Below are 14027 nucleotides of genomic sequence, written 5' to 3' on the forward strand. Positions count from 1 at the left end.
GTTTGTCTGTGATGTGTATGCCGAGGAACTTAAAACTTGCTACCCTCTCCACTACTGTTTCATCGATGTGGATAGGGGGGTGTTCCCTCTGCTGTTTCCTGAAGTCCACAATCATCTCCTTAGTTTTGTTGACGTTGAGTGTGAGGTTATTTTCTTGACACCACACTCCGAGGGCCCTCACCTCCTCCCTGTAGGCCGTCTCGTCGTTGTTGGTAATCAAGCCTACCACTGTTGTGTCGTCCGCAAACTTGATGATTGAGTTGGAGGCGTGCGTGGCCACGCAGTCGTGGGTGAACAGGGAGTACAGGAGAGGGCTCAGAACGCACCCTTGTGGGGCCCCAGTGTTGAGGAACAGCGGGGAGGAGATGTTGTTGCCTACCCTCACCACCTGGGGGCGGCCCGTCAGGAAGAACAGTACCCAGTTGCACAGGGCGGGGTCGAGACCCAGGGTCTCGAGCTTGATGACGAGCTTGGAGGGTACTATGGTGTTGAATGCCGAGCTGTAGTCGATGAACAGCATTCTCACATAGGTATTCCTCTTGTCCAGATGGGTTAGGGCAGTGTGCAGTGTGGTTGAGATTGCATCGTCTGTGGACCTATTTGGGTGGTAAGCAAATTGGAGTGGGTCTAGGGTGTCAGGTAGGGTGGAGGTGATATGGTCCTTGACTAGTCTCTCAAAGCACTTCATGATGACGGATGTGAGTGCTACGGGCGGTAGTCGTTTAGCTCAGTTACCTTAGCTTTCTTGGGAACAGGAACAATGGTGGCCCTCTTGAAGCATGTGGGAACGGCAGACTGGTATAGGGATTGATTGAATATGTCCGTAAACACACCGGCCACCTGGTCTGCGCATGCTCTGAGGGCGCGGCTGGGGATGCCGTCTGGGCCTGCAGCCTTGCGAGGGTTAACACGTTTAAATGTCTTACTCACCTCGGCTGCAGTGAAGGAGAGACCGCATGTTTTCATTGCAGGCCGTGTCAGTGGCACTGTATTGTCCTCAAAGCGGGCAAAAAAGTTATTTAGTCTGCCTGGGAGCAAGACATCCTGGTCCGTGACTGGGCTGGATTTCTTCCTGTAGTCCGTGATTGACTGTAGACCCTGCCACATGCCTCTTGTGTCTGAGCCGTTGAATTGAGATTCTACTTTGTCTCTGTACTGACGCTTAGCTTGTTTGATAGCCTTGCGGAGGGAATAGCTGCACTGTTTGTATTCAGTCATGTTACCAGACACCTTGCCCTGATTAAAAGCAGTGGTTCGCGCTTTCAGTTTCACACGAATGCTGCCATCAATCCACGGTTTCTGGTTAGGGAATGTTTTAATCGTTGCTATGGGAACGACATCTTCAACGCACGTTCTAATGAACTCGCACACCGAATCAGCGTATTCGTCAATGTTGTTATCTGACGCAATACGAAACATCTCCCAGTCCACGTGATGGAAGCAGTCTTGGAGTGTGGAGTCAGCTTGGTCGGACCAGCGTTGGACAGACCTCAGCGTGGGAGCCTCTTGTTTTAGTTTCTGTCTGTAGGCAGGGATCAACAAAATGGAGTCGTGGTCAGCTTTTCCGAAAGGGGGGCGGGGCAGGGCCTTATATGCGTCGCGGAAGTTAGAGTAACAATGATCCACGGTCTTTCCACCCCTGGTTGCGCAATCGATATGCTGATAAAATTTAGGGAGTCTTGTTTTCATATTAGCCTTGTTAAAATCCCCAGCTACAATGAATGCAGCCTCCGGATAAATCGTTTCCAGTTTACAGAGAGTTAAATAAAGTTCGTTCAGAGCCATCGATGTGTCTGCTTGGGGGGGGGGGATATATACGGCTGTGATTATAATCGAAGAGAATTCTCTTGGTAGATAATGCGGTCTACATTTGATTGTGAGTAATTCTAAATCAGGTGAACAGAAGGATTTGAGTTCCTAATTGAGTGTATGCAAACTTCTGACCCATTGGGAATGTGATGAAAGAAATAAAAGCTGAAATAAATCATTCTCTCTACTGTTATTCTGACATTTCAGTAAGGATTAGGTTGAATTATATATGAATGGTATATCAAGTCAGTAAGAAAAGATTGCTACTCAAATATACTGTACATGAATGAGCCCTTTAGTAGCATCCATTCTCATTTTAACCACATTAATAATAATGTGTGACTTCTGATAAAACATTTTAATCCCCTTCTGACCCCTGTGTGTGTGTGTGCTCCGTGTCTGCATGCATGCGTTCTTCCGTGTTTGTGTGTGTGTGTGTGTGTGTGTGTGACAGACGAGACCAAGCTGAAGCTGTGGAATGTGACGACCAATAAGAATGTGCTCCAGCTGCCCAGTATCTTCCACCACCTGCCCCATCTCCTGGCCAAGGAGAGCAGCCTGCAGCCTGCTGTGCACGTGGGCCAGGGACGCACCGGGGGTCAGCACACACACACACACACACACACACACACACACTTATGAGCATACTACACACACAGACACACACACAAGCACAGCCACGCATGGACGCAGACACATGCACACATTCTCTCTCTCTCTTTCTCTCTTTTATCTCCATCCTTTCTTACTTTCACCTCTTCCCTCCCCTCAGAACAGTAATAGTGTCTACTGTCCAGACCATTTTTTTCATCCTCAACCTCCCCTCTCTGGCTTTCTGCCCCACTGTGGCTGTGCCAGTAGCCCATTTAGATTTCACCCTCTGTCGGGAGCTAGCCCCCCCCCTAAACCTCCACCCCCCTGGAGAGGCCATCCATACTCTCCAGACAGCCAGCTAGGCTCTCAGAGGCGCTATTAACAAGTGTGTGGGTGTGTGCGTGTTGCTAGCACTTGTGCTTTTGTGTGTGTGTGTGTGTGTGTATGTGTGTGAGATTTATGTTCAGGCCACTGAAACCCCCCTAAATCAATTCCTCGGGCCAAGTCCGTGAGGGTGCCTCGTAGAGCACTAGCCAGGACGCTACCCCTAGCTCCCCTCCAGTAATCAGAGTATGTTTTATGGGCGTATTAAATGGAGAAGATAGCCGCTAGGGTCTGCTTATGTTAGCTCACAATGGGAGAGGAAGGGATGGTGAGGACGAGTACAGGGTATTATAATCAACTGTTGCTGCAGAAACACTGCTATTGATGTGGACTTCCTCCCTATGGGAATGGGAAGTTGGTAAAAAATACCTGAATTGTAATTCAGCCTTGACAATGTATTCTTCTCTTTCTTTCCATCACTCACCACCATCATTAATTTACAGGGCATTGTATTTTTATTGTGTTGACAAGATTGTCCTTGTAAGTCATTCCACTCTCCACCCCTGCCAGATATACAATCTACAGCCTTTCTCTCTGTACTTCTCTCTCCTCATCTATTTCATCTCACCATCTCTTCGACTCACTCTTCAGAAAACAAGTTATTCTGTCTCTGTCGTGAACAATAAGGTCACACAGGAAAGTTACATTTTCAGCGGAAGTGGGGTACGGAAGCAATCTTTCCCTATTGAACAAGTTCAGCCAGGCCTGAATTCAAGATATACCGACACACACTCTGCACATGTTGAAAAAAAAGTATTATAACTGGATTATAGCTCCCGTCCAAATGTTGTAAATGATATATATTCATGTCATAGTTACCAGTCAACTCCAACTCAAAAGTTACTTCACCTTCAACCAGTGAATGCTAGCCCTCTGGAGAGCCCTGTGGTTGTGGGCAGTGCAGTTGTCGTACCAGGCGGTGAAAGTTAGTGAGTGTTTTCGGTGACAAGCCACATTTTGTTTTGGCCTCCTGAGGTTGAAGAGGTGCTGTTGCACCTTCTTCACCACACTGTCTGTGTGCGTGGACCATTTCAGTTTGTCAGTGATATGTACACTGAGGAACTTAAAACTTTCCACCTTCTCCACTGCTGTCCCGTCAATGTGGATAGGGTGGTGCTCCCTTTGCTGTTCCCTGATGTCCACGATCATCTCTTTTGTTTTGCTGACATTGAGTGAGAGGTTATTTTCCTGACACCACACTCCGAGGGCCCTCAGCTCCTCCCTGTAGGCTGTCTCGTCGGTGTTGGTAATCAAGCCTACCACTGTAGTGTCGTCTGCAAACTTGATGATTGAGTTGTAGGCGTGCATGGGCAAGGGGTCGTGGTTGAACAGGGAGTACAAGAGGGGGCTGAGAACGCACCCTTGTGGGGCCCCGGTGTTGTGGGTCAGCGGAGTGGAGATGTTGTTTCCTACCTTCACCACCTGAGGGCGGCCTGTCAGGAAGTCCAGGACCCAGTTGCACAGAGTGGGGTTGAGACCCAGGGTCTCAAGCTTAATGATGAGTTTGGAGGGTACTATGGTGTTGAATGCTGAGCTGTAGTCAATGAACAGCATTCTTACATAGGTATTTCTCTTGTCCAGATGGGATAGGGCAGTGTGATGGCGATTGCATCGTCTGTTGACCTATTAGGGCGGTAAGAAAATTGGAGTGGGTCTAGTGTGGCAGGTAGGGTGGAGGTGATATGATCCTTGACGAGTCTCTCAAAGCACTTCATAATGACAGGAGTGCGTGCTACGGGGTGATAGTCATTTAGTTCAGTTACCTTCGCTTTCTTGGGAACAGGAACAATGGTGGTCATTTTGAAGCATGTGGGGACAGCAGACTGGGATAGGGATTGATTGAATATGTCCGTAAACACACCAGCCAGCTGGTCTGCCCATGCTCTGAGAACGCGGCTAGGGATGCCGTCTGGGATGGCAGCCTTACGAGGTTTCACTTGTTTAAATGTTTTAGTTTCTGCCTATAGGAGGGGAGCAGCAAGATGGAGTCAAGGTCGGATTTGCCAAAAGGAGGGCGGGGGAGTGCCTTGTATGCATCGCGGAAGTTAGAGCAGCAATGGTTGTACGTGTTGCTCGTGTACTGCAATCGATATGCTGATAGATTTTAGGTATCCTTGTCCTCAAATTAGCTTTGTTAAAATCACCAGCTACAATAAATGCAGCCTCAGGATATATGGTTTCCAGTTTGTATGAAGTCCAGTGAAGTTCCTTGATGGCCGTCTTGGTATCGCTTGCGGGGGGATATACACGGCTGTGACGATAACAGAGGAGAGTTGTATTGGGTGATAATACGGTCTGCATTTTATTGTGAGGAATTCTAGGTCAGGTGAACAAAAGGACTTGAGTTCTTGTGTGTTGTTACAATTACACCATGAGTTGTTAATCATGAAACATACACCCCCGCCCTTCTTCTAACCGGAGAGATGTATATTCCTGTTGGCGAGATGCACTGAAAATCCCATTGGCTGTACGGACTCTGACAGCATGTCACCAGCTAGCCATGTTTCCGTGAAACAGAGTATGTTGCAATCCTGGATATCTCTTTGGAAAGCAACTCTTGCCCTGATTTCGGTGACTTTCTTAACTAGGGACTGGACATTAGCCAGTAATATACTCGAAAGCGGTGGGTGGTGTACGCACATCCGAATTCTCACTAGAAAACCGCTCCGGCACCCTCTCCTCCAGCGGCGCTGTTTTGGGTCGGCCTCTGGAATCAGTACAAATGTCCTGGGAGGTGCAGTCAAATGATTCACTTTGGGAAAGTCGTGTTCCTGGCCGTAGTGCTGGTTGTGCTGGTAAGTTGACATCTCTATGATATCCAATAGTTCTTCCCGGCAATATGTAATAAGACTTAAAACCTGTTAAGGAGGCTGCGAATTTTCGCAGCTTTTTGTTAAAAATCGAGCAACATTTCAGCGTCCTGCTACTCATGCCAGGAATATAGTATATGCATATGATAAGTGTGTGTGTATAGAAAACACTCTGAAGTCTCTAAAACTGGTTAAATTGTGTCTGTGGCTATAACAGAACGTGTTTAGGAGTCAAAATCCTTCGAAAAACTGTTCACCAAAAATACAAAAATAATATTCATCCGCCAGTCAATGTATTGTCTAAGGCTGAAGAAAATACATGGGGATCCCCTGTAAACGCCTACAGCTTCCACACGATGTCGCCAATGCTGTCATTTTGGGGCTGCTTTATCCTTGGTTTGGTGACGTATAAGCACTTCCTTTCTTGGGGCTCACCACAGGATGTTATGAAAGTGAAAACATGGAGTATGATTTCAAGACTTGCTGCTATTGAATACAGATCGCCCCGTGATCAATTTGATAGATTATTAACGTTTATTAATACCTAAAGTTGGTTTAGATAAGTAGTTTGAAGTGATTTGTAAAAGTATATAGGCAACTTTTGTAATTTTAAAAAGTGACGTTGCGTCTTGTAAAGGGGCATTTTTCTGGATCAGACCGGTCTTCAGCAAATCACATTTTGGGTATACAATGACTGATTTAATCGGGAAAAAGACCCAATTGTGATGTTTATGTGACATATAGGAGTGCCAAGAAAGAAGCTCGTCAAAGGTAATGAATGTTTTATATTTTATTTCTGCGTTTTGGGTAGCGCCGGCTACCGCGAAATCTGTTGTTTTGTTGACGGTCTGGTATTCTGGGGGGTGCATGCTATCAGATAATAGCTTCTCATGCTTTCGCCGAAAAGCATTTTACAAATCTGACTTGCTGGCTAGATTCACAACAAGTGTAGCTTTAATTCAGTACCTTGTATGTGTGTTTTAATGAAAGTTTGAGTTTTATTGAAAACTATTAGGTGGCGCTCTAAAATTTCCACTGATTTGATCCCGCCACAGGGACCTAGTCCATAACAAGTTTTAAGGTTTTCTGGGCTAACAATGTAAGAAATAATACATAAAAAAAAAAAAAATACTGCACAGTTTCCTAAAGACTAGAAGCGAAGCTGCCATCTCTATCAGCACCATCTTGCAGTTAGGTTATTGACAATATCACCAATGTATGTTTTATCAACATTTCAACAACATTCCCAGCTAATGAGAAAACAGACATGGTATTTAATATAAGAGAATGAACAAGATTTAGCAAGGCAACCTTGGGGCTAATTTGAATGCACGCCAATGGCTGAATTTGAGGGATTTTTCTCATCTGTACCCACGTGACCGCAATGAAATGTCACTCCGTAATAAGTTCTATTGACTGGCTCATTCCACACAATCTAGCATGTCGTTGGTTCTTTCTCTCCCTGTACTGACTGTGATTGGTCTGTGTGTGTCCCCTTCAGTGTCGATCGTGATGGGCGTGCCCAGTGTGAAGAGGGAGGTCCACTCCTACCTGACGGACACCCTCAGTTCTCTGATGACAGAGCTCAGTGCCGCAGAGAAGGAGGACTGCGTCATTGTGGTATTCATCGCTGAGGTGAGATACTATAGAATGAGTGTGTGTGTGTGTGTGTGTGTGTGTGTGTGTGTGTGTGTGGTCTGCTGTGTGTCCCGACCTTCTGTGGTCATGGCTTTTGAAGTGAGTCCGTGCTTGCGTGCTTGTGAGTGTATATGTACTGTGTCTATAAAAGGTCAGTGATCTGAAGAGCTAATGAGTGATGCTACCCCAGGCTACTGCCACTAGCACACACATCCCCTACTGCTCCGCTAATAGCCTAGACACTATCCATCACTAACTTGTCTGACCCATATTAACTCCCTAAGGTCGATGACCGCACCCCCATGGAAATCTAATAAGCATGACAAAAACATCCCCATAAAAATCTGTCAGTTTAAGCTAGACATGTTTCTTTGCATTGGATGCATATCAATCCACGGCATCCGCATATGTAACATTTCCGCATCTGCCGTGAAAGGTGAGAGCTAGAGCGCTTTTTGTCAGACCATGAGACATTCTGAAAATCGGTCTTCTCGCAAAATCATCTGTAGTGTCCGAATGGTTTGGCCTATTATGACCCCTCTATGGAAAGATGAGAATATCCATTTTGCTCTGCTACCCCCCACAAGCATCTTGGGACTTGTCTAAAGTCGATACAACTTCTGTCTGTAGAGTCCAAGCAGTTTGCGCTACACACCTTTCTGTGTAAAGGTGTAATAGGACTCCCACAGGCCTCAAAACACTCATCTGAAGGTCCCCCGGTACCAGTTGAAACAATTTATTGAAGTACTGTATCGAATTAAAATAAAATGTTATTTGTCAACAGGTGTAGACATTACCGTGAAATTCTTTACAGCCTTATTTAACAAGCCCTTTAACCAGCAATGCAGTTTTAAGAAAATAGAGTTAAGAAAATATTTGCTAAATAATGAGGCTATATACAGAGGGTACCGGTGTGGGGGTAATTTTATAATTTTCCTCCCTCATGATGCCATCTATTTTGTGAAGTGCACCAGTCCTTCCTGCAGCAAAGCACCCCCAGAACATGATGCTGCCACCCCCGTGCTTGACGGTTTGGAAGGTGTTCTTCAGCTTGCAAGCATCCCCCTTTTCTCCTCCAAACATAACAATGGTCATTATGGCCAAACAGTTCTATTTTTGTTTCATTAGACCAGAGGACATTTTTCCAAAAATTTAGATTTTTGTCCCCATGTACAGTTGCAAAACCGTAGTCAAGCTTTTTTATGCCGGTTTTGGCTTCTTCTACGGTGGATATAGATACTTTTGTACCTGTTATCTCCAGCATCTTCACAAGGTCCTTTGCTGTTGTTCTGGGATTGATTTGCACTTTTCGCACCAAAGTACATTTATCTCTAGGAGACCGTATGCGTCTCCTTCCTGAGCGGTATGACGGCTGCATGGTCCCATTGTGTTTATACTTGCGTACTATTGTTTGTACAGATGAACGTGGCACGTTAAGGCACTTGGGAATTGCTCCCAAGAATGAACCAGACTTGTGGAGGTCTACAATTTTTGGGGGCTGATATCTTTTGATTTTCCCAAGCAAAGAGGCACTGAGTTTGAAGGTAGGCCTTGAAATACATCCACAGGTACACTTCCAATGGACTCAAATGATGTCAATTAGCCTATCAGAAGCTTCTAAAGCCATGACATATTCTTCTGGAATTTTCCAAGCTGTTTAAAGACACAGTCAACTTAGTGTATGTAAACTTCTGACCCACTGGAATTGTGATACAGTGAATTATAAGTGAAATTATCTGTCTGTAAATAAGTGTTTGAAAAATTGTGTCATGCACAAAGTATATGTCTTAAATGACTTGACAAAACTATAGTTTGTTCACAAGAAATTTGTGGAGTGGTTGAAAAACGAGTTTTAATGACTCCAACCTAAGTGTATGTAAACATCCGACTTCAACTGTATGTACACTACTGTTCAAAGTTTGGGGTGACTTAGAAATGTCTTTATTTTTGAAAGAAAAGCACATTTTCTGTCCATTGAAATAACATCAAATTGATCAGAAATACAGTGCAGACATTGTTAATATTGTACATGACTATTGTTGCAGGAAATGGAATATCTACAGAGGCGTACAGAGGCCCATTAATGGAATATCTACATAGGTGTACAGAGGCCCATTATCAGCAACCATCACTCCTGTGTTCCAATGGCACGTCGTTAGCTAATCCAAGTTTATCATTTTAAAAGGCTAATTGATCATTAGAAAACTATTTTGCAATTATGTTAGCAGAGCTGAAACCTGTTGTGCTGATTTAAAGAAGCAATAAAACTGTCCTTCTTCAGACTAGCTTAGTATCTGGACCGTCTGCATTTGTGGGTTCGATTACAGGCTCAAAAAAGGCTGAATCAAAGACTTTCTTCTGAAACTCGTCAGTCTATTCTTGTTCTGTGAAATGGAGGCTCTATTCCATGCGAGAAATTGACAATGATGGCTTCAGAAGAAAGTTATTTGTTTCTGGACATTTTGAGCCTGTACCCACGATTGCTGATGCTCCAGATACTCAACTAGTTTAAGAAGTCCAGTTATATTGCTTTTTATTGATATTCCATTAAAAAAACAATCTGCTGTTTCAGCAGTTTCCAGCTGCAATAGTTATACTGTAAAAATATTTTTTTTAAATACTTTTTTCTACATTGTAAAATAATAGTGAAGACAAGAAAACTATGAAATAACACATGGAATCATGTACTCAGCAAAAAAGTGTTGAACAAATCAAAATATATTTTATATTTGAGATTCTTCAAAGTATCCACCCTTTGCCTTGATGACAGTTTTGCACTCTTGGCAATATCTCAACCAGCTTCACCTGGAATGCTTTTCCAAAAGTCTTGAAGGAGTTCCCACATATGCTGAAGACTTGTTGGCTGCTTTTCCTTCACTCTACGGTCCAACTTATCCCAAACCATCTCAATTGGGTTGAGGTCGGGTGATAGTGGAGGCCAGGTCATCTGATGCAGCACTCCGTCACTCTCCTTCTTGGTCAAATAGCCCTTACACAGCCTGGAGGTGTGTTGGGTCATTGTCCTGTTGGAAAACAAATGATAGTCCCACTAAGCTCAAGCCAGTTGCATTGGTGTATCGCTGCGGAATGCTGTGGTAGCCATGCTGGTTAAGTGTGCCTTGAATTCAAAAATAAATCACAGACAGTATCACCGGCAAAGCACCCCCACACATTCACACCTCCTCCATGCTTCATTGTGGGAACTACACAGGCAGAGATCATCCGTTCACCTGCTCTGCATCTCACAAAGACCCGGCAGTTGGAACCAAAAATCTTACATTTGGACATCTGACCAAAGGACAGATTTCCACTGTTCTAATGTCCTTTGCTCGTGTTTCTTGGCCCAAGCAAATCTCTTCTTCTTTTTGTTGTCATTTAGTAGTGGTTTCTTTGTAGCAATTCGTTCATGAAGGCCTGATTCACACAGTCTCCTCTGAACAGTTGATGTTGAAATGTGTCTGTTACTTGAACTCTGTGAAGCATTTATTTGGGCTGCAATCTCTGAAGCTGTTAACTCTAATGAACTTATCCTCTGCAGCAGAAGTAACTCTGAGTCTTTCTTTTCTGTGGTGGTCCTCATGAGAGCCAGTTTCATCATAGCGCTTGATGGTTTTTGTGGACTGTAATTTCTCTTTGCTTATTTGAGCTGTTCTTGCCATAATATGGACTTGGTCTTTTTCCAAATAGGGCTTTCTTCTGTATACCACCCGTATTTTGTCACAAGACAACTGATTGTCTCAAACGCATTAAGAACAAACGATATTCCACAAAGTAACTTTTAACATGGCACACTTGTTAATTGAAATGCATTCCAGGTGACTACCTCATGAAGCTGGTTTATGGAATTCCAAGAGTGTGCAAATCTGTCAAGGCAAATAATCTCAAATATATTTTGATTTCTTTGTTACCTCATGCTTCCATGTGTGTTATTTCATAGTTTTGATGTCATCACTTTTATTCTACAATGTAGAAAATAGTAAAAATAAAGAAAAACCCTTGAACGAGTAGGTGTGTCCAAACTTTTGACTGGTACTATATACAGTGCATTCGGAAAGTATTCAGACCCCTTGACTTTTTCCAGAATTTGTTACGTTACACCTTTATTCTAAAATTGATTCAATTGTTTTTCCCCCTCATCAATCTACACACAATACCCCATAATGACAAAGAAAAAACAGGTTTTTAGAAATGTTCACATTTGCATAAGTAATCAGACACTTTACTCAGCACTTTGTTGAAGCACCTTTGGCTGCGATACAGCTTCGTGTCTTCTTGGGTATGATGCTACAAGGTTGGCACACCTGTATTTGGGGAGTTTCTCCCAGTCTAATATGCAGATCCTCTCAAGCTCTGTCAGGTGGAATGTGGAACGTCGCTGCACAGCTATTTTCAGTTCTCTCCAGAGATGTTCGATCAGGTTCAAGTCCGGGCTCTGGCCTGGCCACTCAAGGTCATTCAGAGACTTGTTCCGAAGCCACTCCGGTGTAGTCTTGGCTGTGTGCTTAAGGTCGTTGTCCTGTTGGAAGGTGAACCTTCACCCCAGTCTAATGTCCAGAGTGCTCTGGAGCAGGTTTTAATCAAGGATCTCTCTGTACTTTGCTCTGTTCATCTTTGCCTCAATCCTGACTAGTCTCCCAGTCCCTGCCGCTGAAAACATCCCAACAGCATGATGCTGCCACCACCATGCTTCACCGTAGGGTTGGTGCCAGGTTTCCTCCAGACATGACCCATGGCAATCAGTCCAAAGAGTTCAATATTGGTTAGAATCTTGTTTCTCATGGTCTGATAGTCCTTTAGGTGCCTTTTGGCAAACCCTAAGTGGGCTTTCATGTGCTTTAACTGAGGAGTGGTTTCCGTCTGGCCACTCTCCCATAAAGGCCTGATTGGTGGAGTGATGCTGAGATTGTTGTCCTTCTGGAATAGTCTTGCATCTCCACAGAGGAACTATAGAGCTCTGTCAGAGTGACCATCGGTAGGCCGTCACCCTTCCAGAAGGACAACTCTCTCTGCAGCACTCCACCAATCAGGTCTTTATGGTAGAGTGCCCAGACGGGGCTCCCAAGTGGCACAGCGGTCTAAGGCACTGCATCTCAGTGCTAGAGGAGTCATTACAGACCCTGGTTCGATTCCAGGCCGTGATTGGGAGTTCCAATAGGGCGGCGCACAACTGGCCCAGCGTTGTCCAGGTTTGGCCGGGGTTGGCTGTGATTGGAAATAAGAATATGTTCTTAACTTACTTGCATAGTTACATAAAGGTTAAATTAAATGTTTTGTATAAAATTTGATCAAGGTCCTTCTCCCCGGATTGCTCAGTTTGGCCTGGCGGGCCAGCTCTAGGACGAGTCATGGTGGTACCAAACTTCTTCCATTTAAGAATGATGGAGAGGACACTGTGTTCTTGGGGACCTTCAATGCTGCAGAAACGTTTTTAGTACCCTTGACACAATCCTGTCTCGGAGCTATACGGACAATTCCTTGGACCTCATGGCTTGGTTTTTGCTCTGACATGCCCTGTCAACTGTGAGACCTTATCTAGACAGGCGTGCCTTTCCAAGTCATGTCCAATAAAAAATGTTACCACAGTAGCCTAGTGGTTAGAGCGTTGGACTAGTAACCGGAAGGTTGCAAGTTCAAACTCCCGAGCTGACAAGGTACAAATCTGTCATTCTGCCCCTGAACAGGCAGTTAACCCACTGTAGGCTGTCATTGAAAATAAGAATTAGTTCTTAACTGACTTGCCTAGTTAAATAAAGGTGTAAAAAAAGTTATAGTGTGTCAAGGATGATCAATGGAAACAGGTGAGCTCAATTTTGAGGGTCTGAAGGTATTTGTTTTGTATATTTATTACATTTGTAAAAGAAAATCTAAACCTGATTTCACTTTATTGTGTGTAGATTTTTTAAATATTCCGTTTTAGAATAAGGCTGTAATGTTGGGGTTGTGTGGGGTGTCCAGGATACCAGTGGGGGGCGGCAGGTAAGCCTAGTGATTAGAGCGTTGGGCCAGTAACCGAAAGGTTGCTGGATCCAATCCCTGAGCTGACAAGGTAAAAATCTGTAATTCTGCCCCTGAGGAAGGCAGTTAACCCACTGTTCCTCGGGCGCTGATGTTGATTAAGGCAGCCCCCCGCACCTCTCTGATTCAGAGTGGTTGGGTTAAATGCGGAAGACACATTTCAGTTGAACGCATTCAGTTGTACAACTGACGAGGTATCCCCCTTTCCCCTGCTTAGTGTTGCAATGGCGAACAGGCTAGCTGCACAGGTAGGCCTGTGTTTGTTCACTGGAATCGATTGTGAAGAAACCCTAATCATGTAAAAGGGTTGTTTAAGTCCAAAGGACCCTGTGGTGATGAATGATTATGTGTGTGTGCGTGCATGTGAATGTAAGGCATGCAACAGCATGAATAGTACATGTATAACCGAAATGTGTTTATTTCTGTGTGTGTGTGTGCGTGTGTGTGCCTGAGCCCCTCCCAGTGTATTGCTTTCCCCTGCTGTAATAGCATAATGTAAGAGCAGACTGACTAATGGTGTAGCTGACTGGCCAGCCGGAAAGGTCACGAGGTAGCGAGATACATATAGAACTGTGTGATTAAGCCATGCACCATGCGTCAAGTTATTATCACCAGCATTAGTCAATCACACACACAGACGCACACCCACCACACACGGATTTTGCGTGGGTATGTGTTAGTGCGTGCCTGTCCGTTCCTGTGTGTACACGTGTGTGTGTCTCGTAGCGTCTTGTGGTGTGTGTGTGTGCGTCCATGTGCGTCTCTGCATGTGTGTCA

The 14027-nt window shown here is 44.6% G+C and overlaps 1 protein-coding gene across 1 annotated transcript in view; it reads left to right on the forward strand.

Moving 5' to 3' along the window:
- mgat4b (alpha-1,3-mannosyl-glycoprotein 4-beta-N-acetylglucosaminyltransferase B) overlaps positions 1-14027 on the forward strand; it is a 215967-nt gene that overhangs the window by 114527 nt on the left and 87413 nt on the right. Inside the window, exons 3-4 of the mRNA XM_024429481.2 lie at positions 2264-2407; positions 7099-7232. Coding sequence (XP_024285249.1) covers positions 2264-2407; positions 7099-7232 — 278 coding nt within the window. The remainder of the gene's footprint in view (positions 1-2263; positions 2408-7098; positions 7233-14027) is intronic.

This window comes from Oncorhynchus tshawytscha, linkage group LG08 (genome assembly GCF_018296145.1).
Source record: "Oncorhynchus tshawytscha isolate Ot180627B linkage group LG08, Otsh_v2.0, whole genome shotgun sequence".
NCBI lineage: Eukaryota > Metazoa > Chordata > Actinopteri > Salmoniformes > Salmonidae > Oncorhynchus > Oncorhynchus tshawytscha.